This window comes from Mauremys mutica, chromosome 4, assembly GCF_020497125.1.
Source record: "Mauremys mutica isolate MM-2020 ecotype Southern chromosome 4, ASM2049712v1, whole genome shotgun sequence".
Taxonomy (NCBI): domain Eukaryota; kingdom Metazoa; phylum Chordata; order Testudines; family Geoemydidae; genus Mauremys; species Mauremys mutica.
The window spans coordinates 92,206,204-92,232,828 of NC_059075.1; the positions used below are offsets into that span (position 1 = coordinate 92,206,204).

At 41.0% G+C, this 26,625-nt stretch overlaps 1 protein-coding gene across 1 annotated transcript in view; it reads right to left on the reverse strand.

Moving 5' to 3' along the window:
- Positions 1-26,625, reverse strand: part of CCDC73 (coiled-coil domain containing 73) — a 137,004-nt gene that overhangs the window by 87,096 nt on the left and 23,283 nt on the right. The window contains exons 2-3 of the mRNA XM_045012380.1: positions 19,969-20,040; positions 7,308-7,379 (exon numbers count right to left, since the gene is read on the reverse strand). Of these exons, the coding sequence (XP_044868315.1) occupies positions 7,308-7,379; positions 19,969-20,040 (144 nt within the window). The remainder of the gene's footprint in view (positions 1-7,307; positions 7,380-19,968; positions 20,041-26,625) is intronic.

Here is a 26,625-nt window from a genome sequence, read left to right on the forward strand (position 1 = left end):
ACTGATCGTCCTGCTGTCCCAGTATGGGGTAGGAGCCCTCCCCTCTTGCACTCAACTACTTGAACTTTCTCCCGATATCCCACTTACCTCGGGGCTTTGGTCTCCTTCCCTCGGTGAACCTAGTTTAAAGCCCTCCTCACTAGGTTAGCCAGCCTGCTTGCAAAGATGCTCTTCCCTCTCTTCATAAGGTGGATCCCGTCTCTGCCTAGCACTCCTTCTTGGAAGACCATCCCATGGTCAAAGAATCCAAACCCTTCTCTCCGACACCATCTGTGTAGCCATTCGTTGACTTCCACGATTCGACGATCTCTACCCTGGCCTTTTCCTGCCACAGGGAGGATAGACGAGAACACCACTTGCGCCTCAAACTCCTTTATCCTTCTTCCCAGAGCCACGTAGTCTGCAGTGATAGGCTCAAGGTCATTCTTGGCAGTATCATTGGTACCCACGTGGAGAAGCAGGAAGGGGTAGCGATCTGAGGGCTTGATGAGTCTCGGCAGTCTCTCCGTCACATCATGAATCCTAGCCCCTGGCAAGCAGCACACCTCTCGGTTTTCCCAGTCAGGGCGGCAGATAGATGACTCAGTCCCCCTGAGGAGACAGTCCCCGACCACCACCACCCTCCTCCTCCTCTTGGGAGTGGTGGTCGTGGAACCCCCATCCCTAGGATGGTGCATCTCATGCCTTCCAATCAGTGGAGTCTCCTTCTGCTCTGTTCCCTCAGATGTATCATCCACTCCACTCTCTGCACTAGTACCTGCGGAGAGGACACGAAAACGGTTGCTCACCTGCATCTGTGTTACTGGTACATGGACATTTCTGGTACTCTTTCCTCTTCTGGAAGTCACATGCTGCCAATTATCCTTGCTGGCCTTCTGTCCCTGCTGCGTAGCCTGCTCTGAATCTTCAGAACATTGTGCCCGCTGAAGCTGATCCTGACGTCTATCCAGGAAATCCTCATTTTCTTTTATGGAACGCAGGGTTGATATTCGTTTCTCCAGACCTTGAATCTTCTCTTCCAATATGGAGATCAGCTTGCACTTTGTACAGACAAAGTCGCTTCTGTCCTGTGGAAGGAAGACAAACATGGCGCATCCTGTGCAGGTCACAACAGCGGCTCGCTCAGCATCCATAGTCTCTTCCTTCTAAGAGCTTCCTTACTCAGAGACACCTGCGAGAGGGGAGCCTCAGCAGGCTCTCTCCAGGCAAACTCCCAGGCAAACTCCTTCTGTTTGCCTCTCTGCTGTTCGCTGCTCAGCTGGTTCACAGCTGACTGCCTTTTTATAACAGTCAGGCCCAGCTGGAACAAAGCACTCCCAATTCACACTGTTCAAATAAGCAATCAAGCACACGGTCAAACTGCCAAACTGTCCCCTCAACAGACACTCAGATACTCACCAGCGCAGTCCCCCTAATGCAGCACTTAGCGTACCTCTGCTCAGACAGATCCCAGGCAAACTCCTTCTGTTTGCCTCTCTGCTGTTCGCTTAACAGCGTACTGACTGCCCCCGCCGTCAGCGGCGGCAATTCAGCGCTCTGCTTGGGGTGGCAAAAACAGTAGAGCCGGCCCTGGTCAAGGCCACTGTACGGGGGTGTCTCCCTGGCCAGGATCACAGTGAGTCTGGGGCCGCAAATATTCTTTGATCAGGAACTTACGGAGTTGGAGCTCACAGGCCTCTCTAGTTCTTGGCAGGAAGGACTTACACGGGTCGCACTTCACTGAGATATGCGCCTCACCCAGACACTAGAGGCATCATTGATGCTCGCCACTAATGAAAAAGGAATGAGGGCAGGAGATGCAGTTCTTGAAGCCTGGGACCTGTGCATAGCCCTTAGGTAGCAAAGGGTTCTTCCCCCCGACTGGGGTTCTATACTACACTGTACAATGCTAAACTATCTCAAACTAAGCTATAAAACTATGAAAAAAATATTTACACAGGTATATACAAATAAGAGCAAAGGAGGAATAGGGGTTCCAACTCAGGCCATGTGGAGGTAAGAAGGAACTGTAGTGGGGTCAACCCACACCATCCCTGATACCCTTGGTTGGAAACATGAGGAAAGACACTGCATATGTGCAGGTCAATGGACTTTGATTGGAGAAAACTTCTGGACTCAGGAACATGGCACGCATGCACACGTGTGTGGAATACACATAGGGACCATCACTCAAAGAAATAGTAATTGTTTCTTCTTCTTTGAGTAGATGCAGCCATGTAGTCCACCTAGGTGATTCACAAGCAGTACACACAAGAGGTGGGGCCTGGAGCCTACTTAAAAAGGACTGCTCTACCAAAGTACACATCTGTTCTGCATGCTGCAGTAAAGGCATAATAGTTGGTAAACATATGTACAGGTGATCAAATGGCAGCCCTGCAAAGTCCAATACTGAAACTTCACCTAAAAAAGCCATTGACATAGCCAGTGCCCTCACAGAGTGAGCATGCAGCTTTTGAGAGATCGTAGTTCACACTATTTTGTATGCAGTCTAGATGCAGGAAGTTATCCACCTGGAGACTGTCAGCAAAAAGAGGGCTTGTCCCTTCTTCCAGTCTGCATATGACAGACAAGGCGAAGCACAAAACAGTTTAGTCCTGTCCAAGTAAAGGTGAGGCAGTGCCTGACGTTCAGTGAATGAAGATGCTGCTTCTCCAGAGTTTGTCTGTCTGTGGCTTAGGACAGAACACAGGTAGATACACTGCTTGATTCAGGTGAAATTGAGTCACTACTCTACATAAAACTCAGTGTGTGGCTGCAAGGTCGTTTTGTCTTTAGACAGCTGAGTATAAGGAGGCTCTGCCATCACAGCCTGCAACTCATGGAGGTCACAGCCACCAGGAATGCAATCTTTTGACACAGAAGTGGGAAAAAAGATGCCAAAGACTCAGAGATCCCATCAGAGCTGCTAAAACTGTATTGAGGTCCCACAAACGAAATGGTTCTTTCACTGGTGGGTGGAGACAAAGGACTCCTTTCAAGAATCTTGCTACTATGGCATTCAAAAATAACAACCTCCCCTGGATGGAAGGATGAAATGCCGAGATTGCAGCCACGTGGACCTTCAACAGACTGAGTGCAAGACCTGAAGACTGAAAATGTAACAAGTACTCCAAGATGTCCTGAATCCCAGCCAACATTGGTTGAACCCTGAGGGCCAATGACCACACTGAAAAATGTTCCCATTTGGCCAAATAGGCCAATCTGGTGGAGGGCTTCCTATTATTAAGTAAAACCTGTCACACAGCCTCCAAACATTGTTCCTATTCCTCATTTAGCCATGGAGGAGCAACACAGTGAAATATAGAGAGATCTGAGTGCAACATGCAAGCTCTGACCAGATTTCTGGTCGTGGGCAGTGGGAACCGAGAGAAGAGGACCCCCTGTCATATGTTGTTCTGTACTGTCCACAACCATAGAGCTAATTGTCCTCAGCCACATTTGGAGAGGGCCAAGACGCATCCTGACAAACTGGACTAACTGTGTGCATGCAGCCATGTGACCTAACAGTCTTAGGCACACTCAAACTGTAGTTGAAGGCTGAGAGTGCAGTTCCAGACACAAATGACAAATCACCCGAAAACAAATCTACCGCCAAGGCAACAAGAGTGACAAGGAATGTATCATTCCTCGGTTCCAGACCTAGCCCCAGTCTCAACTCTGCAGTCTGTGGCAGAGGGAGATCAGGTTATGTTACCAAAAGCCACTGCGGTTCTGTGACATGTCTAGATGGTGCCAATGAGGTTGTGGCTATCATGAGGTGGGTGTCTGGAACTGCTAGGCAGAGTAGATCCACTGCTGCCTGGTATGCCACTGGTGTGGAGACAGCTGGTGTCAGCATAGATGTCATTGGTACAGACTCAACGCACGTTCCAGGGTCGGAACCAGAGTAAGTGGTATGGGATCCCGCGTGTATACATGGTACCAGGGAGTGATTAGAAGGACCTGTTCCATCCCACGTGCCAGCAGTAGCACGGCAAACATCCGTACTCTTCTTAGACCAAGAAGAGTCATCACGAGACTTATAGTGATCTCAATTGGTCTTATGAGACTTTTTCCTTGGCACACTCAAGGAGGGGAACAGTTTCTCCATCTCTAGGGGGAATCACCAGCCTCAGAACATGGAGCAGCATCATGCACCAACCCTGAAGGTGCCCAATGATCCAACACGGGCCTCGGTACTGAAACAGGTCTCATGGCTTGCTCAAGGAGGTGCTGCTTTCAGGAAAAGGTCTCTAGGCACCTGAGTCCATTTAGTGAATGATTTACAAATCAAACACTGCTCCTGGACATGACCCTGGTCCAAATGGAGCAAGTACTCCATGTGAGGATCATTGTTGGGGATTAACACCCCCTCACAGCAGACAATGTTTGAGCCATGGTGAAGGCATCACTCAGGGCAAATAACGATACTAACAATTACTAACACTAAGTAGGGTACTAACTAAACAACTATGAAAACTATACAGAAGAAAACTCTCAGCACTGAAAAGGGATTGTGAGGTGAAACCACGCAGAGCTCAGATTCCAGCCACAAGTGGAGGTCAGGGTAGTGCCATGTCATAGAGCCAGAACAGGGGCGACGGCCACAAGGCATGAGAACTGCCCCCCTATGAGTACTGCTAGGTGAAATTCTCCAGCTTCAATGCACTGGGCACATGAACATACAAGTGCAATACACGGCTGAATCTACTTGAAGAAGAATCTCATTTTCTTCAAAGAATTGTGTACCTGCCATTTTCTTTTTTTCTAAAAATGTATGTCTTCCATTGGCCCAGACCTTCACCTATAGTGTTCTGTTAACTATTTTTCACTCATAGAAGTCCCCACAAACCAGGACCCACCAACTCAAAGCAGCATCAGACCCTGCCAGAACAATAGATCCAAAATGTGCAGACATATCTTCAGTGTTATAATGATCAATACCCCCTACAACATCAATGGATCCTACATGTACCTCATCCAATGCATTAAATACCCTAACAACTACTATGTGACAATCACTACACACTCAAATGAATTCACACAGAAAAATTATAAAAGACAAAAATATCCTATCACCCTGTAAAGGTGTAGACTCACCCCTGCAGCGCCTCCTGCTGGTCATCCATGGAATTAGCTTGATTTCCAGCCTGGAGCGCCCTCTGCAGGCCGGTGATCCACTACCGCTTGTCCTCTGGCTCCCATGTCCCTCCCTGGACCTGGTGCCCTGTTAGCTGGGGTGCTGCCACCTGGCAGTAACCCCTTTCTCTCAGGGTCTCCCCTCCCCAGGAAACCCCCACTCACTATCCCCACCTTGCCTCAGTATCAGGCTACTGCCAGTCATCGCCTAGCCCCAGGCCCTGGGGCAGACTGCAGTATCAGCCTACTCATCACTGGCAAGGTTGGGTTTGGACCTGCTGCCTTTGCCTACCCCTGGGCTGCCCTCTGCAACCCCCCGTACCTGTTGCCTTCTGCTAGGCTGCAGCCTGGAGCTTTCCAGGCTGGAGCTCCCCAGCTCCTCTGCCTTTCCCCAACCCTGCTCGACTCAGGTACCCTGTCTCTAGCTTCCTGCAGCCAGGCCCATCTCCCTCTACAAACAGAGAGAGACTATTTGGGCTCCTGGCTCACAGCCTTTTTATACAGGCCAGCTGTGGCCTGACTGGGGCGTGGCCCAGCTGCTGCTGCCTCCCCAATCAGCCCAGCTTTTAGAGCTGCAGCCCTCTCCACAACTGCTTTTTAAACCCTTCAGGGCAGGAGCGAGTAACCACCCCGCTACACACCCATAGAATATCAGGGTTGGAAGGGACCCTCAGGAGGTCATCTAGTCCAACCCCCTGCTCAAAGCAGGCCCAATCCCCAGACAGATTTTTGCCTCAGATCCCTAAATGGTCCCCTTGAGGATTGAACTCACCACCCTGGGTTTAAGCAGGCCAATGCTCAAACCACTGAGCTATCCCTCTCCCCACCATAGATGAACACATTTCACAAAAAAATGTCTCCATATCGGACCTCTCAGTCCTCATCCTCAAAAGAAACCTGCACAACACTGTCAGAAGATGGGCCTGGGTACTTAAATTCATAACTCTGCTGAACACTAAAAAAGACGGACTTAGAGATGCTGGTTTTATGGCTCATTACAACAATTTGTAATTGTAACATACCCTGCTGCCTACTACCATCCTTTGTCCTACTACTGCAGAGGTATTGCTTGTCCACTTCAGTTTAAGTGATATCCTCAACATGTGTGATCCCCATATGCTTAACAATCTGTTCAACCTTGTATTTAGGTTGGCCACTCTGGTCTACCTTCCCCAGATCTGAGGAAGAACTCTGTGAAGTTTGAAAGCTTGTCCCTTCCATCAACAGAAGTTGGTCCAATAAAAGAAATTAGCTCAGCCTCCTTGTCTCACTTATTTTGAGATACTTTATTCATTGAAATGGTGGCAATGAGGAAATAAACTTTAAAAGAAAATATAAGGATTGTATTTCATGGTTGAAAGGGCAGAAGAAAAAAATCTTGGAGCATTATATTAAAATGCCACTTAGGTCATGTCAATTCAATAAGGTACCTAAGCACGTACAAATCCCACTGTTCAAGTAACATAACGGTGCTCAAAGCTACCTTTAGGCAACACCTGAAAAATTCCCTACTTTAGGGGACTCCTTAACAGCTGCTGCTCCCCTTGGTTGGGGGGTTATCAGGGGCAGAGCTAGAACGCAATGCGCTTCAGCAATCCTAACCAATGAAGCATCATTTATAGGGCAGTTATTCACCAGCACAAGTTAGAGAAGCTTGTACCAGGGAGCAATTCAGCCACCAGCAGCCTCCAAAGGCAGATCAGGTGGGGACTCCCAGGTGTGTCAAGCACTGCTCTGGCAAAACTGAGGATCTGGCCCAAAGTATACTATACTTACACTTAATTAGATCCAAATAAATCCTATTTTTGCTTCTCTGGTTGCATTAATGTTGAAGGCTGGATGACATTTTGGAACGTATTTTTGAAGGGGATATCTATCTTTAGGTAGGAACTTGACCAGGTTGACTATTTCTTCATGATCATCATAATTTACCTTTGCCAGATTCTTAGCTTTGTGAGATTTCTGTGAAAAAAAGATTCTCTCTCTCTCTCTCTGATATAGCTGTAGGAAGTATTAATTAAAACATGTGTGTTTTGTGTAAAAAAGGACTTAATGTTTTCCCGTGGGGTTGTATCATAATATTTTATATACAGCATTACAAAGTTTTTAATACTACTTGATAATTTGGTTTTCGGACCACCATATTTAAAAGTATTATTATCAGAGGTTAAAGAGTCTCAATTTTCTACCTGTTTTTTGAAAGCTGCCATGGCTTCTTTGTGTTGTTTGTTTAATGTTTCTGTCTCATGCTGCAGAGTTTCCTGTTCATAAGAACATAAGAACATAAGAATGGCTGTACCGGGTCAGACCAAAGGTCCATCTAGCCCAGTATCTGTCTACCGACAGTGGCCAATGCCAGGTGCCCCAGAGGGAGTGAACCTAACAGGCAATGATCAAGTGATCTCTCTCCTGCCATCCATCTCCATCCTCTGACGAACAGAGGCTAGGGACACCATTCTTACCCATCCTGGCTAATAGCCATTTATGGACTTAGCCACCATGAATTTATCCAGTTCCCTTTTAAACATTGTTATAGTCCTAGCCTTCACAACCTCCTCAGGTAAGGAGTTCCACAAGTTGACTGTGCACTGCGTGAAGAAGAACTTCCTTTTATTTGTTTTAAACCTGCTGCTTATTAATTTCATTTGGTGACCCCTAGTTCTTGTATTATGGGAATAAGTAAATAACTTTTCCTTATCCACTTTCTCAACATCACCCATGATTTTATATACCTCTATCATATCCCCCCTTAGTCTTCTCTTTTCCAAGCTGAAGAGTCCTAGCCTCTCTAATCTTTCCTCGTATGGGACCCTCTCTAAACCCCTAATCATTTTAGTTGCCCTTTTCTGAAACTTTTCTAGTGTTAGAATATCTTTTTTGAGGTCAGGAGACCACATCTGTACACAGTATTCGAGATGTGGGCGTACCATGGATTTATATAAGGGCAATAATATATTCTCAGTCTTATTTTCTATCCCCTTTTTAATGATTCCTAACATCCTGTTTGCTTTTTTGATCGCCTCTGCACACTGCGTGGACATCTTCAGAGAACTATCCACGATGACTCCAAGATCTTTTTCCTGACTCGTTGTAGCTAAATTAGCCCCAATCATGTTGTATGTATAGTTGGGGTTATTTTTTCCAATGTGCATAACTTTACATTTATCCACATTAAATTTCGTTTGCCATTTTGTTGCCCAGTCACTTAGTTTTGTGAGATCTTTTTGAAGTTCTTCACAATCTGCTTTGGTCTTAACTATCTTGAGTACTTTAGTATCATCTGCAAACTTTGCCACCTCACTGTTTACCCCTTTCTCCAGATCATTTATGAATAAATTGAATAGGATTGGTCCTAGGACTGACCTTTGGGGAACACCACTAGTTACCCCTCTCCATTCTGAGAACTTGCCATTAATTCCTACCCTTTGTTCCCTGTCCTTTAACCAGTTCTCAATCTATGAAAGGACCTTCCCTTTTATCCCATGACAGCTTAATGTACGTAAGAGCCTTTGGTGAGGGACCTTGTCAAAGGCTTTCTGGAAATCTAAGTACACTATGTCCACCGGATCCCCCTTGTCCACAAGTTTGTTGACCCCTTCAAAGAACTCTAATAGATTAGTAAGACACGATTTCCCTTTACAGAAACCATGTTGACTATTGCTCAACAGTTTATGTTTTTCTGTGTGTCTGACAATTTTATTCTTAACTATTGTTTCAACTAATTTGCCCGGTACCGACGTTAGACTTACCGGTCTGTAATTGCCGGGATCACCCCTAGAGCCCTTTTTAAATATTGGCGTTACATTAGCTAACTTCCAGTCATTGGGTACCGAAGCCGATTTAAAGGACAGGTTACAAACCTTAGTTAATAGTTCCGCAACTTTACATTTGAGTTCTTTCAGAACTCTTGGGTGAATGCCATCTGGTCCCGGTGACTTGTTAATGTTGAGTTTATCAATTAATTCCAAAACCTCCTCTAGTGACACTTCAATCTGTGACAGTTCCTCAGATTTGTCACCTACAAAAGCCAGCTCAGGTTTGGGAATCTCCCTAACATCCTCAGCCATGAAGACTGAAGCAAAGAATCCATTTAGTTTCTCCGTTTTATCGTCTTTAAGCGCTCCTTTTGTATTTTGGTCGTCAAGGGGCCCCACTGGTTGTTTAGCAGGCTTCCTGCTTCTGATGTACTTAAAAACATTTTGTTATTACCTTTAGAGTTTTTGGCTAGCCGTTCTTCAAACTCCTCTTTGGCTTTTCTTATTACACTCTTGCACTTAAGTTGGCAGTGTTTGTGCTCCTTTCTATTTGCCTCACTAGGATTTGACTTCCACTTTTTAAAGGAAGTCTTTTTATCTCTCACTGATTCTTTTACATGGTTGTTAAGCCACGGTGGCTCTTTTTTAGTTCTTTTACTGTTTTTCTTAATTTGGGGTATACATTGAAGTTGGGCCTCTGTTATGGTGTCTTTAAAAAGGGCCCATGCAACTTGCAGGGATTTCACTTTAGTCACTGTACCTTTTAACTTTTGTCTAACTAACCCCCTCATTTTTGTATAGTTCCCCCTTTTGAAATTAAATGCCACAGTGTTGGGCAGTTGAGGTGTTCTTCCCACCACAGGGATGTTGAATGCTATTGTATTATGGTCACTATTTCGAAGCGGTCCTGCTATAGTTACCTCTTGGACCAGCTCCTGCGCTCCACTCAGGATTAAATCTAGAGTTGCCTCTCCCCTTGTGGGTTCCCGTACCAGCTGCTCCATGAAGCAGTCATTTAAAGTATCGAGAAATTTTATCTCTGCATTTCGTCCTGAAGTGAAATGTTCCCAGTCAATATGGGGATAATTGAAATCCCCCACTATTATTGTGTTCTTAATTTTGATAGCCTCTCTAATTTCCCTTAGCATTTCATCATCACTATTACTGTCCTGGTCAGGTGGTCGATAATAGATCCCTAATGTTGTATTTTTACTAGAGCATGAAATTTCTATCCATAGAGATTCTATGGAACATGTGGATTCGCTTAAGATTTTTACTTCATTTGAATCTACACTTTCTTTCACATATAGTGCCACTCCTCCCCCTGCACGACCTGTTCTGTCCTTCCGATATATTTTGTACCCCGGAATGATTGTGTCCCATTGATTGCTCTCAGTCCACCAGGTTTCTGTGATGCCTATTATATCAATATCCTCCTTTATCACAAGGCACTCTAGTTCACCCATCTTATTATTTAGACTTCTGGCATTTGTGTACAAGCACTTTAAAAACTTGTCCCTGTTTATTAGCCTGCCTTTTTCTGATGTGCCAGATTCTTTTTTATGTGACTGTTTATCATCTGATCTGGCCCTTACATTATACTCTTCAGTCCTCTGCTCCTGACTATAACCTGGAGATTCTCTATCATCAGACTCTCCCCTAAGAAAAGTCTGTGTCCGATCCACACACTCCTCTGCAGCAGTCGGCTTTCCCCCATCTCCTAGTTTAAAAACTGCTCTACAACCTTTTTAATGTTTAGTGCCAGCAGTCTGGTTCCACTTTGGTTTAGGTGGAGCCCATCTCTCCTGTATAGGCTCCTCACATCCCAGAAGTTTCCCCAGTTCCTAATGAACGTGAGCCCCTCCTCTCTACACCATCGTCTCATCCACGCATTGAGACTCTGAAGCTCCGCCTGCCTACCTGGCCCTGCGCGTGGAACTGGGAGCATTTCTGAGAATGCCACCATAGAGGTCCTGGATTTCAGTCTCTTCCCTAGCAGCCTAAATTTGGCTTCCAGGACATCTCTCCTACCCTTCCCTATGTCATTGGTACCTACATGTACCACGACCACCGGCTCCTCCCCAGCACTACACATAAGTCTGTCTAGATGCCTCGAGAGATCCGCAACCTTCGCACCAGGCAGGCAAGTCACCATATGGTTCTCCCGGTCATCACAGACCCAACTATCTACATTTCTAATAATCGAATCTCCCATTACTAACACCTGCCTTTTCCTAGAAACTGGAGTTCCCTCCCCTGGATAGGCAACCTCAGTGCGAGAGGCAACCCCAGCACCATCTGGAAGGAGGGTCCCAACTACGGGAAGGTTTCCCTCTGCTCCCATTGACTGCTCTACTTCCCTGGGCTGTTCCTCCTCCTCAACAGCGCAGGGGCTGTCTGAGCGGAGGTGGGACAATTCTACAGTGTCCTGAAAAGCCTCATCAACATACCTCTCTGCCTCTCTTAGCTCCTCCAGTTCCGCCACCCTGGCCTCCAAAGTCCGTACATGGTCTCTGAGGGCCAGGAGCTCCTTGCACCAACTGCACACATACGCCACCCGCCCACAGGGCAGGTAATCATACATGCTACACTCAGTGCAATAAACCGGATAGCCCCCACTCTGCTACTGGGCTTCTGCCTGCATTGTCTCCTAGTTAATGGAAGGGTGGTTTACAGAAAGGAGTTTTGGAATGTGGTTCGGTTTATAGGTTTTAGGGGGACCACGGGGAAGGGGTTAGGGCTGGCGGGGGACTCCCACTCCCTTCCCACTCCCCTTCGAAACTCCCTTGCGAAACTCCCTGTTCGCAAAGATCCCTGGTCGCTTGTGCGCGGCTTTATAAAGCCCTGGCCTGAGTGAATGCCCTGCCCACTGATTAAGGCTCAGCCAATTACCAGCCAATTACCAATGAAAATACTTTAAATTAGCTCAAATTATAATGTGCTTTAAACGTGACTCTTACTTATACCCTTTCAGTAACAGAGAAATAATATTTTAAGAAAAAATATTGCTATTTTGATTCTTTCTTAAGTAGGTTCTAGGAAAAAAATGAATAAAATAAATGACTTATCTAAAATTGAAGCTCTTGAATGAGAAATATCTTACCTGGTAATTTTCTTTCTGCTAGCAGCTTCTGTCCTAATTCATAACAAATGGATAATGCCTCTCACCTGTGGAATTTTGAGACAGTCCAGAGTTGTTGCTAGAGCCTTACTCTTTACCTCAGGCCACCAGAAAAGTTCTTCCAAAGCTATAAAAATACTCCAGCAACGAATTATTAGTATTAAGACAACAATTTGAAACTGTATTAACTAATTTGAAGGGAATTTTACATTTAAGACTCCATTTAGAGAAAATTTTCAGTTTGTTACAAATTGTATTCTGATAATTTACCAGACTACCAGAGTGGATTAAACAAAGAGAGTAGTTATTAGCAGAGAATACTATCAGGTAAGAAATTTTTCATTGTGCTGCACAGCTTGGGAAGTAAAGGGGAATACATAGTATTAATTTAAACTGTTGCTTATTACAATAGAATAATAGGCAAAAAAGTAAGTTCTTCCACATAAAGTAAAAGCTTTGTAATTTAAGGAATTATCTGGGAACCAACCCAGTATTACTTTCCTACCAAAGGACTACATCAATGAATGACATTTCTGTGTTGAGTTCTGTATGAACACAAAATGAATAAAAAATAAAGTTGTAAAACAAATTGGTTGGGAGAAACAGAATGGCTAACTTGCTCTACCACCAGAGGCAGAATTTCTGGTAGCCCAGGGTGAAGAGTGAGGCTTAGTCCTCAAGTCCCTAGCGTCAACAACTCTAGATCACCTCTGAATTCCACTGGTGAAAGGGATTACCCATTTCTTATGAATGAGGAGAAAAGCTATGCAGAAGAAAGGTAATATCTTTTATTAGTCAACATATTTATTTGTTCATAATATGATAGCCATAGAATTTACAAATTTTCATCTATCTAAACTCTGGTGCACAATACATACTACATAAAAGGATATTGAAAAAAATATACAGCTATCCATAAAACAAAAATCAGGAAAAGGAATTTGAACTCAACAAAAAGAATGATTCCTTAGTCTGTGGTTATTTGAGATTTTGTAGTCAGAACCACATGCTTGTCAAAAATTCATTTTGATATTGGAGTTTAAAGGTTAAAAATCAGTTACAGTGAGTGAGCAAGGATCGTATGAAGCTCTTGAAGAAAAACCCTTGAAGAATTCTGCTTACAGAGCGGGTGACCTTTAGGAAAAAAGTCCCAGAGCAAGAACTGAAAAATCTGTTAATGGCCAGTGATCAGGAAGCAGACCCAGTGAAAATGCTTGCAGTGAAAAACCAGCAGCAACTTGAACATGAACAAAAGCTGATAGATCTTTGATTGCAGGAAAAGCAAAAGAGAGCTGATATGGAAAAAGAAGCCCATTTAAAGCATATGGAATGTCTGGCTGCTGAGGAGAAGGCTCACCAGATGCAACAGGAATCTGCCAGACTTCAGCTCCAAGTCTTGGAAGAGCAGAAAAAGCTGATACAACCTGGAAATCCACCCCTTGTGACAACAAAAACTGGGAAAGAATTTGTCCCATTTACAAAAATACTGAAGAAATAGAAGAATTTCTATCTATCTGTGAACGTTTATGTGAAATTCACCATATCCCAAGGTATAGCATATGCCTGTCCTGCTGACCAGATTGACTGGGAAAGCTACAGAGGTGTTCAATGAAATGAGTATGGATGAAGCTTTGAATTATGTAAAATATAAAGATACTGTGTTAAAATGATTTGAAGTTACATCTGAAACTTACAGGTTGAAATTTAGAAATTTTAAAATGTCTAATGATATTACTTACGTGGAATGTGCTCATAAACTGTTAGGTTTTGTCAGGAAGTGGATTACTGGTGAGAAAGCTTGGGGTAATTTTAAACAATTAATGCAATTAATTACTCTAGAACAGATGTTAAATTTGGTTCCAGATGAGGTCTGGGCTGCTATTTGCAATAAAAAGCCCAGGTCTGTTTTGCAAGCTGCTGAGATTGCAGATGAATTTGTGCAGAATGGAAGTCATGAAAGAAATATGCCCTTGGGAAAGAATAATCACTATTCTCTCTAATCTAAAAGAAGAGAATAGTTTAAAAGTGGGACCAGCCCCACTTCTATTAAAAAAGCTCACGGAAGCCCAGAACAGAAAAACTCATAATCTAAGCAAAGACAAGTGGTATGTCATTTGTGTGGTACACTTGGACACATCAAACCAGAGTGGCCAAATGTAAAAAATAAATCAGCAAATCCAGGAAATGCTAATCCAGTTATCCTAAAAACACAGGCGACCCAAATAGAGTTGCCTTGTGTGCAAATGCTGTTACTGTTGTTTCTGAAGGACTTGACCTTAAAACTCATATTAAAGCTAAATATGGGAACAATAACGCAGAGTTTATTAGCTGTGCAGAAGTTAATGGAATCAGGTGTATGGCAGGAAGGGACACCACAGCAGATATTACTATGGTTAAGGCAAGTCTTGTCAGGGAGGCAGATTATTTGCCAGGTGAAAGTGTAACTGTTGTAGCATTATCTGAATATTTTGTAAGAGTGCCTTTGGCTAAAATCCATCTTAAATGTTAAGGAAGGTGTCCCACTCGCCAAACAATTGACTGTGAACAGCCATGTGTGCTGGAATAAGAGAAAATTTCTCTCAAATTGGTTGTCTGTTGAGAATAGCAGTGTGTCTGCTAAAGGAGAATATTTCTCCAGAAAGCAGACAGAAGAAGCCCAGAAGAAGCCCATCAGCCTATGTTGGTTGAAAATTTATCAGTTGTCTCAGAGTTGATTCTGGACATAACTGAAGCCCAAGAAGGAAATATTCCTAAATTTGTGTCTGCTAGGGATAATGACATTATAACCAGGTTGCATCCAGTTGATGTCATGGCTAGTTCCCAGGGACCAGGCGATTCTGGTGCTTCTATTTTGCCTGTTGCTAGTGCGTTGCTAGATAAAGATATGGCAACCTTGTCTGATCAGGTTGATGATATGACCAGGGCACAAGGAAAGCATAAAGGTGATCTATGTTACACACAGTGTGGAAACTTGTAACAGAAAGAGAATGGTCCCTAAATTTGTGTGTGTTGAGCCTGGTAACCTGCATGTTGTCTGCAAGAAGAGCTGAAAAGAGGAAGAGAATTCCTCTAACTTTTTGACTATGGAGTCTACAGGAAATTATGTGCCCAAAAAGAAGCTGTGTGAAAATCTTCCTGATGTACCAGAGGTAGTTCTGGGTTTGAGTGAAACTCAGAAGGAGTTTGTAAATTTGTCTGTTATACCAAAGTCAATTCTGAACATAACTAAAGCTCAAAAAGAATCTGTTGAAGTTCATGATATTGCAAAAGGAAAGAAATTTCTGGGTGAAGTCTTATAAAAGTTAATAGCTGTGCCTAGTGAGGGCAAAAGGGAATTTCTCCCATTAACTTTTAATGGGCCATTGGTGGTAGTCAACAGTTTGTCTACTAAGAAAAATGTGTTGGTGCCTAATGGCCAAAGCCTTCCAAATGAAAATAAATTCACTGACTTTGCCTTGGACTTTGCCTCAGGAGGCTTCGTTAGCTAATATTGAAAGTGAACAGTTTGTGTCTTGGGTTCCAAAGGAAGGCTGGATTCCTGGCTTTACACAGCAAAGCAGCCTTGTGAATAAATCCATAGACCCTTTTAATATGTCATCTAATTTCTTAGTAAGCTCTGATTAATCCAGGGGTCCCCAACACGGTGCCCGCGGGTGCCATGGCACCCGCGGGTGCATCTAAATGCGCCCGCGTCCTGGCCGGCGGTGGAACATCCGCCAAAACGCCGCTGAATTTCTGCAGCATTTCGGCGGCGACGCCTCTCGATGACATCACTTGTCGTCGGCAAGCGGCGTCAGAGAGGCATCGCCCCCGAATTTCTGCAGCATTTTTTGCATACAGTTATGAAAAACTGACTCTATGGTTAACCAATACTCTCACTCTTTTCTGTTTTAATAAATTTTAGTTCATTTAATAAGAATTTGCTGTAAATCTGGAATATTCATTACCATGGAAGGTAATGTGTCCAGTCTTTTGGGACTGGTAAAACTTTCTTATATGATTAATAAGATTTTCAGTAAGCCTCATCATATTTGACTTGGCTGTCTGGGTGGAGGCCTAAGGCTGGATTACTTAAAGGAAACTGTTTTGTTGGCGCTGGGTAACCAGTAAGATATTATAAAAGCCGTTCTGTCCTGGCTTGGTAAATCTAATCATTGGAATATCCACCAGCTTTGGGGATTGTCTGCCCCATTCTTTGCAGTTTACCCTAATTGAGTAACCTCAGTGTAGCTCCCTGGGACCCCAGTCACACCTCCATTTACAGAACTCCCTCTGAGGTCAATAAGAGTTATGCCCTCGGAAGACTAAAGAATTTTGACAGAGTGTAGAATCGTTAGATTCTACACTCAATTCAAATTTCACGGGTTTTCAGACTTTGCACCCTACCATGCAGTCAGGAAACTTGGAAAGTTTACATCTGGGCTACTGGTCTGCTCCTGTAGAATTTCTGAGCATCACAGACTTACAGCCCAGATCACAAATAATTTCCAAGATTTTTTGGACTGCAACCCCACTGTTGTCGAGCCACTTTGCTCTGCAGTACAATTTTTCTCCGCAACACTAGAATCCTGCTGGAGTTCAAAGAATTTATAAACTCTGCTAACTAAAAAACTTCTAAGGAAGAAACAGTTTAAGCAAGCAGGGCTTGTAAGTTTAGAAACCTGAATAACTCCAAACACTGTTTTTCTCTTTACACAGTTAAAACTAAAGATACAAAGAAGTGAAAAAGTTAAGGGTTAAGTTTTCATTACTGTTTGTGCACAACTGCACAATGTACTGCATGTACAGTTACTACAACTGAACATTAAATCATTAAATTGTGTATGCAAACTACCACTTTAATGTGTAACTATACATTTGTATGCATAATCAACAATTGCAGAAGTAAATTATGCATGCATTTTTTGCATACAGTTATGAAAAACTGGCTCTATGGTTCCAACAGAAACTTGCCTGTGTTGTTCTTTGTACTATCTTCTATTCCTGTTTTTTCATTAAATTCATACCCCATGGTTCCTATCACTAAATGCATACCATACACACAAAAATACTTTTTATTTCTGCCTCTACAATAAATTTATGATGGATTTTCAATATATCACATATTTCTTCTCTTGGTTGTTTCTAACAAATTATGTTTTCTTTTTATGCAATGCAAGATTTAAACTATATTTTAATAGATTCTTACTGACATAATTTAAATTATTTCATGTGCTAGAATAATATGATTCTCCACATCAGAGATGAGGAACAAGACGAAGGGAAAAGTGTGTGCTTATGTAAACAGTAAAGGTGATGGTGTTTCTGTGACACTACAGCAACATAACTAGCCAGGATGGATAGAAACTATCTCTGCAGTATACCTAGCCCTTGACAGGTGAGAGAGGGACTGAGCTCAGAGCCCAAACTAATAATCCTCACATCACAGTGCACAAGACCACACTGGCCACCACCTTTTTATGCAATTTCTGTGATAATGATTTGTTAAGATGGTTCTATTGGAAGCTAGACTTCACTATTGGATTATTAACAGGAATTGTTAGATACCATAAGAACAATTGTGTCAGAAATATCAAATAAAATTGTACATAAGTTGCTAACAACCCATTTATCTTTCTTCCATTCCTATACCCAACTATGAACTTGATCATTCAACTGTGAAAATAAAGAAATGTGGTAACTTAGAGTATAAACTTTGTTAACTTTGTGAGGTGAAAACAAGCTCACAGAACATAAGAACGGCCATAGTGGGTCAGACCAAAGGTCCATCTAGCCCAGTATCCTGTCTTCTGACAGTGGCCAATGCCGGGTGCCCCAGAGGGAATGAACAGAACAGTTAATCATCAAGTGGTCCATCCTGTCGCCCATTCCCAGCTTCTGGCAAACAGAGGCTAGGGACAACAACGTGGTATACTTGTAACCCTTGAAAAAGAGTTACTCTTTTAAAATGATTCCAAAATGGGTTCTTTGAATTTTATACATACTCCTTAAGACAAGATGATGGGAAGGGTAGAAAACTGCACGCAGATCAGCCATTTTGTCTAAATTCTGTGAGAGGCTCTCAAACTCATAGACTTTAAGGTCAGAAGGTACCATCGTGATCATCTAGTCTGACCTCCTGCACGCTGCAGGCCACAGAACCTCACCCACCCACTCCTGAAATAGACCCCCTAATCTCTGGCTGAGTTACAGAAGTCCTCAAATCATGGTTTAAAGACTCCAAGTTACAGAGAATTCACCATTTACACTAATTTAAACTTGCAAGTGACCCATGCCCCATGCTACAGAGGAAGGTGAACCCTCTCCCCCATCCCGCAATGTCTCTACCAATCTGACCCCGGGGAAAATTCCTTCCCGACCCCAAATATGGTGATAAATTAGACATATCTGAAGATACGAGACAGAAGAGGCCTCATTAAGGAGCTCATGGATTAGATTAGAGACTGTAAGTAACTTGTCAATACCTCCTTAATGTAAAAAAGGAGAAATATCTCTAAGTAGTAAAAGGACTAATCTACTACATGGGTGACTGATTAGTGACAAAGTTCTCAGCCCCAATTCTGTGTGGTAGAAGTTGTGGGACCTAGATCCTTGATCTGATTTTGTTCAAAATGTATCCATTCCAACAGATAGTTACACAGAATTGAATTTTGTATAACTTTTTGTTTACACTCAGATATGTTGTGTGCTCATGTTAAATGTGACCCAAAAAAACCCAATTAGTTTGGCCAATTGATTACAAATCCTGTATGTTTTCCTATTAGTGTACATTAATTTGCTTGTGGGGCCTCAACTGGGAATGGAAACTGAACTTTGAGGTTTGAGAAGGACTATAACCACAGGTTGAGGAAAGCAAGGTAGAGATACAAACTGAAAGCACTGTTGCCTTTTCAAATCTGAGATGCTTCCTGCTTCTATGTCCATATTATTTTATTTTTATATATCTAATCTTTCAGAATCAAAGCACATAGATAGGATTATTGAATTGAGATGGTTAGGATAAAGCCCAAGAAATAAATGATCTTCCTTCACTAAAATGTTAAATATTTCAAGATCAAGGATAAGGCTGAATATTTGGGTGGGAGGGTTGTTTTGGTTTTTTTTGTGTGATCATAAAATATGTTGAGAGAAACCTTTTATCATGTGACCTAGTGACAGTTGTCATGGGTTAAACTATGTTAAAAAAGGGAATGGATTTTCTACTAAAGTATAACCTCATGAGTCCTAACCCTAAAAAGAATATTAAACTCATTTTAATTTAGGCTTCATCTTGGAAGTGTAAATGCTACCGAATCACATCTGGACAGATATAAACATGTAACCTACTGCTGAAAATACATTTCTTTGGATTTTTCCCCCCAAAGAGAGAGAGCTCAGTGGTTTGGGCATTGGCCTGTTAACCCCAGGGTTATGAGCTCAATCCTGGAGGGGGGCCATTTAGGGATTTGAGGCAAAAGTCTGTCTGGGGATTGGTCCTGCTCTGAGCAGGGGGTTGGACTAGATGATCTCCTGAGGTCCCTTCCAACCCTGATATTCTATGATTCAAAAAAATATTGAGGTAATTTGTTGTTCCTGAAACCATGGTAGTATTAGCACTTGCTATAGCCAGGCATAATGCAGACAGCTGTTGTATTAACTCCCCTACATAGTTCTGTCAAGATTCAATATCATTATTTCAAGTTCTACATCTCTCTTAGCAACAACTTCCATGCATGCCAAATTTTGTGATTTTTTAACAAAATTTCACATTTTTAGAATCCTGATCACAGCTACCTTATTGCCAAAAATAGTATGAGCAGTATGGAAGACCATTGTCAGATCCAGTTTCCCTCATGCTTTAATACTGGTATGACTATAATCTAAAAAAAATTAACATTCAATTGTACCTAATTCCAAACACCATTAACATCCCATTAAAATGAAATTCTAACAGCTAAATATTAAAACTATCAGGCTTATGGAAAAATTACTAACCTTCTGCCACTCAAGTTCCTGTTTTTCCATAATAATTTTATTAATTTGATCTTCATAATTAATTTCTGCATCCTAGTTTTAAAAAAATACAAAGGTAATTATCCATAATTTTAAACACATAAGAACTATAAGTAAAGACAAGTTACGTATCAACACAATTAGTGTAGTCATGCTCTTCTATTTTTCAGCTACAGTTCAATATATAGACTAGTATGTTTCTATCCACCAAAAAGCAAGGAGGTCAAAATAGCATTAAACCAAGACTATATACATACACATTGTACAAACAGTAAACATGTTCATCCTCTTCAATCAGAAAAATCTTAGCATGAATGAAATAAGTAAGAGTTGACAGGAAGAGATGTAAGATTGGGAATTAGGAAAACAATTAATTTAATTATCAGTAAGTAATATTTCCCTTGTCATATCTATACTCTTCATCATCCTACAACAAATCAAGAGTCAGAATGAAATAGAGCAAGATAGACTTGTCTTGAACTCATGCTTGAAAAACCTTTATGACTAAATAGTCTGAGACCAAGCCACAATGCTGAGATGAGAACAAAGCAACATCATGTAATGAATGTGAGAAGAATCAATTTAGCAATGGTTAGCTACAGATAACCCTGGTTAATGTCTCTGCCCATAAAGTGTTAAAATTGAGCCCCTTCAAGAAGACTTCCACAATAAAATTGAAAGCTTCCTTCCAAAAATTATTTCTGTTATTGTGGCCATACTTGACCAATACTTTCTGAAAGTATCCTAGCTACAGGGAGAGATAATCAAAACTGAATCTTTGTTAGGATGCTGAGCAAAACCAGTCATTTTGAAAGAAGGGTGGAATATTTATCAACATCTTGTACCAAAAAGCTTTTGTGCCAGTCAAGTGAGAACAAAAAAGATAAAAAGAAGGCAATAGCTGTTCAAAGTAAATTTAGATATGTGGTCAGGAAGATTATCCTAAAACAAGGCCTGATAGCCACAGACATCTGGCCCAAAATGGAATTAACATGTGATCTTTGCCTTTTCCTGCTTCATAGTCTGGAAAAAATTCACAATAGATAAGCAGAGGTAGGAAGATATATGTCAATTCCCCAATTATTACAAAAGCATCTGCCTGGGGAATCAAACAACTACTGCGGTAGCAAATGATACCTTTGCTGACAGTTTATTATGGTTGTCACCAAGTTATAGTAGATCTCCTGAAATATTTAATATTAAAGTGTAGTTTCCCTAACTGAAATCAGCTCCCTTTTGTTAAATCAATATGCACATATATTGCTCTTCCCCGGCAAATATAAAGCTCAGAAAGAAGAAAAAACACAATTTTGTCTACTGGAAGAGGGTCATGATTTCCAGCAAGAACTGACCATTTACTGGTGACCCTGTATGTTGTGGCAGACTACTCATTACTGTCCTGGTATTGCATATGACCAAGATATGAAGACTTTTAGAGATTCTTATGGAGCTATGTTGACATGTAGTTCTAAGCACTAAAAGGTTAATGTTAAGCCTTCTTTCTGCCATTGAGCATTGTCTAAATGAGGTGAATACCATAAGATAAGATCCCTCTCTTAAAGGGATAGCTACATTTGTAATATATATTTGAGCCTCTGTGTGGGATACATTCTAACAATAGTCAAATTGAAAAAAGACAGAGGTGTTTTTCCAAGCTCTGCACACAAAATAAGCAACTGCTCTTAGGCCTGGTCTACACTAGGGGGCGGGGAGGGCTCGAACTAAGGTACGCAAGTTCAGCTACGCGAATAACGTAGTTGAACTCGAAGTACCTTAGTTCGAAGTACTTACCCGTCCTCACAGCGTGGGATCGAAGTCCACGGCTCCCCCATGGTGGTGGAGTTCCGGAGTCGACAGGAGCGCATTCGGAGTTCGATATATCGCGTCTAGATGAGACACGATATATTGAACTCCGAGAAGTCGATCGCTACCCGCCAACCCGGGCAGGTAGTATGGACGTACCCTTAGTAGGGGTATATCAATTCATTAGCTATTTGCCTAGTTTTACAACAGGCTACATAAAAAGCACTAGCAAAGTCTGTACAACTAAAATTTCATGCTGACAGAATGAAAATGAAAACAATTTTTCAGTAATAGTGTACTGTGACACTTTTGTATTTTTATGCCTGATATTGTAAGCTGGTAGTTTTTAATTGAGGTGAAAGTTGGAGTACGCAAGACAAATCAGACTCCTGAAAGGGGTACAGTAGTCTGGAAAGGTTGAGAACCACTGTGCTAGAGAAAACTTCCCATGCATGGTGTGACCCGAGGAGCTTGGGGTAGCCCTCACTGGAAATGCCAAGGTCAGGACAGGCTGCAAAAAGGAGAGAGATATTCCCAAGACTGGTGGGTAACACTGAAGTTTAAACTCCCCAACCACTCACAAACTGTGCTTCTGATCCCCACATTGGTTATCAAGAAGCAAAAGAAGAAAATCGCACAGCCACCCTTATTGCATTCCAATTCTAGCCTTTTGCATTCCTGGGCAGCTTTTCTTCTCTCTTTAGCTTCTTTCTCCAGCCAGGCCAAGAATTGCTTCTCTTGCATTCGAAGTTCTACCATTTCTCTCTTATATTGTAGGCGCTGGCTCTCTCTCAGGGCTTGCAGTTTTGATTGTGGATCACTCATTGTGCCTAACTTTAACCTTTAACACACTCAGTACCAAAATTTCAAAGTTTGGAATAGCGTGGGGTTCTGATCCAAACCCAAATGATCTGGTTCTGTGGATCCTGCCAACTATGCAATGTGACCCAGGGTAGCCCTCACTGGAAATGCCAAGGTCAGGTAGGCTGCAAAAAGGAGAGAAATACTCCTAAGACTGGGGGGTAATACTGAAGTTAAACTCCCCAGCCAGTCACAAACTGTTCTTCTGATCCCCACACTGGTTATCTAGTAGCAAAAAGAAAAAAGAAATCCCCCCTTTAGTGCATTCCAGTTCTCTGGCTTCCAATCAGCATCTATGTCCGGTATAGTGAGAAGTTATTTTAAAACTCTGTTCACATATACAAAATGTTCTTCTAACCCCAAAGGGCCAGCCATGTTACCAGGTCTGTATAGGCTTGGATCTTACCCAAAGTACCATGCTGCCAGTCAATCCTTTAGTGCCTAAAACTAAAGGTTTATTATAAAGAAAAAAGAAAGAAGAAGAAGAGAGCTGCTAAATGATAAAGCAGTTACATACATACAAAGACTTCAAAGTCCATATATCAGGTTGTTAGCAGTACTGGTGAGTTTGGTGGCTTGAAAGTCTCTCTGGAACACATCCACAGCTTGGATGGGTCATTCAGTCCTTTGTTCAGAGCTTCATTTGTAGAAAAATTACTCCAGAGGAAAGAAGCAGGAATAAAGACAAAATGGAGAAGACTTTTTATAGTCTTTTGCCGTGCAGCTTGTATTTCCTTTGTTCCAAACACAAGCTGCCCAGCATATGGCATGGAACGCTTAGAGTTCTGTCCATAGGCATGCCCCTGCATGCCTTCCTGAGTCATAAGGTGTAACCCCTGACCCTTTCAATGGGTTCATTGTACAGTTGATGTCCTTTGATGGGCCATCAAGCAGGGTAGGCAATGCTGATGCCAATCTGTCTGGGGGTGTCACCCAGATGCACAGCACAAGTTTGGAAATACAGATATACCATACATATTTATAACTTACAATACAAAGGTGATACAAACATAAACAAGATAATACTTGGCAAATTATAGCATTTTCGCAGATACCTTACATTGCATATCTGGCACAACTCATTGCAATATTACAATATTGGTATTCATAATATAGTAAAGTGTCCCCCAGATTCCATACAGCATCACACATCGATGTCCCCTTCCTATGCAGAGTGAGAGGATCAGACATTCCCATAAGACTCTCTTCCTCATGTTCCCAGGCTCCAAAGAAGTGTTCTGTAGTATATGAACAGGGGGTTGGCCTGGGGGAATGAATCCATTATGTGCACAATCACCACATCAACAGTGTAGGAAATCTGCTGTAAAGGTGATACATCCTAATAACCTTTTCTGGGAACCCCCTTCTAAAGAGGGTTTCAAGGGGAATAGCCACACCAGGAAGCTATGGGATGGGATAGAAAACCCTGGAACTATTCCAGAAGCACAGATCCTCTGTGCACATGGCCATGACTTCCAACAGATCTCAGAGGCAAACACAAAATTTAAAAAGATAATAAAATGGTTTCTCTGTACTCCCTGAGTGATACTTTCTAACATCAACAAATTAGTTTTCTTATATTAATCTATAAACAGTGAACCAGAAAGCATCCTGTATCCTCCTCCATTGGTGACAAAAGCCAATTATTTTGAATACCTTATGACTTTTTATAGAAGTCTCAACAATTTATTTACAAATACCATTAACATGTGCTACTACTAAACTACACATTAATGAAAAGAAAAAACTAGGATACATCATTAGCAAAACTCTTGTAGAAAATACTAAGTAAAGATTTTGCAAGTAAAATGTCCTCATGATCATTATGAATTTATTTATCATAATCCCTCAAATTTTAAGGATGCAATGGTAGCAACTGCTTCTTTAACATAGCATAATGATTGTTTTTAAATGAGTGTGAGATACAGAGAACAGTAGTAGAGGACAAAAAGCTTTTATTTATAAGCTCAGTCCTGCAAACACTCACATAGGTAAGTAACGGCACTCACATAAGTGGTCCCTTCAGTTGCAGTTTCTTGCCCCCATATGGATTCTGACTACAGTAGGTCTAAAGTGATTAAATTTTGCAAAATCACTAAAGAATTCACGTTTGCAAGATTGATCCCTAAAAATGCTTTTGATTAGCCTTCACTACACTCCAGCTAATTTTTAAAGTATACTTTAAAAATCCTTAAAAAAAAATATATATATATATATATATATATATATAATAGTATACTATAATATATATATAGTATACTATATATAGTATATAGTATACTATAAGAGTATATAGTATACTATTATATATATATATTTTTTTTTAAATATCCAATTTGATTGTTATACAATCAGGATTTTAAAATATATATAGTATATAGTATACTATAAGAGTATATAGTATACTATTATATATATATATATATTTAAAATATCCAATTTGATTGTTATACACTTTTTGTGTTTCCTTGATGTTAATAGGCTTGGAAAGGATTAGATTTTTGTTGATAAATGTGAATAAACATTGATTTCACTGTACACACAAACAGATGAAAAAATATTTCCATTAACAGTAATCAAAATTCACAGATAGGCAAAGTAAGAAAAATGCTGTATGATTAGTTAATAGTTTGATTTAAGGATATTTACTTAGTATATTTTGAAATGTGACATTGACAATTTGTGTTTTAATGGTTACAAAGCTTTAACTTTTTGTCTGACCTCTACCCCACATTTTCCCGCAACTGTGAAAATTTAAAATTGATAAAAATTGAAAAAAATGCTTCAAAATAAACATCAATATTATCCATCAAAATTATTAAAAAAAAGTAATTTCTCAAGTTGAACTATTACACAGTTGTGTCTAAACAAAAGCTTTTTTCTTTACAATGTCATCTTCTTTTGATGCATTCAGTAAAGCCAAAATTCATAGTTTGTGTCATTACAAAACAAACCATAGACAGTAGACTAACAAATAATTAAAACATGAGAAGGAGACTGATAAAAAGGGGAAAAACATTTATTAATTCACACTGATCCTGGACCCACTGAAATCAGTGGTAAAACTAGCACTGATTTAAATGGGAGTAGGTTGGGCACCTATACAGTATTTTCATAATTAGCTATGATGAAAAAGGAAATATAGGAAAAAATATATAACATTTAAAAAGGGTTTGGGTAAAGTACTATAAACCAGTCTCTCAAGTTCTCTGCCCATGGAACTTCTATTCCAGTTAATTGGATTCTAGAGCTCACTTGTTAACAATTGTTTGAGTGTAGTCAATGCTCTTTAGTTTAAATTACAAGATAATTATTTTATAAAAATATATTTTTCAGACTATTCTTAATCCAACACACACTCAATTTCAATTTATTTAATTTCAAAATGTACATGTAACTAAAGAGCTTTAAATGTGAATGAGGGCATGAGCAAACAACTGGAGCTACATTTCCTTATATATTTTGGCTTAAAAAGTTAGGACTCAGAGAAATGTACTGTCACTAATGCTAATTAAAAACCTTAATATTTAGCTATTATGTTAATATTAAGCATTTTAAATTGAACCAAACAAACACAGACCATTCAATATAGGTTTGAAAATTAGATTTAAAATACAAACAGTCTTTGATAAATTCATGGCCTCAAAAAAACACTGAACCAACGGGGTGTTTTAATTTCCTCCCAAACATACACAAATTTTGTCTGGATTTCTGTCCAGAATTTGGAAACTATCTAAAATACCAGTGTATACAATGACTATTGGTAAAAAGCTACCACCATATTAAATTGCCAGGGAAAGTAACAATTATCTGATAAAGATGTTCGTATGTGAAATTGCTAACAATTAAAAACTTTAGCCAACATTAACTCGTTGACTTCCTTTATAGGATCTCTACCTTTTACTCATTGTGGATTTAAAGTTTTTAAAAGTTGCCCTCCCATTTTAAAAAGTTCTTGAAGCTGTTTAAAAAAAC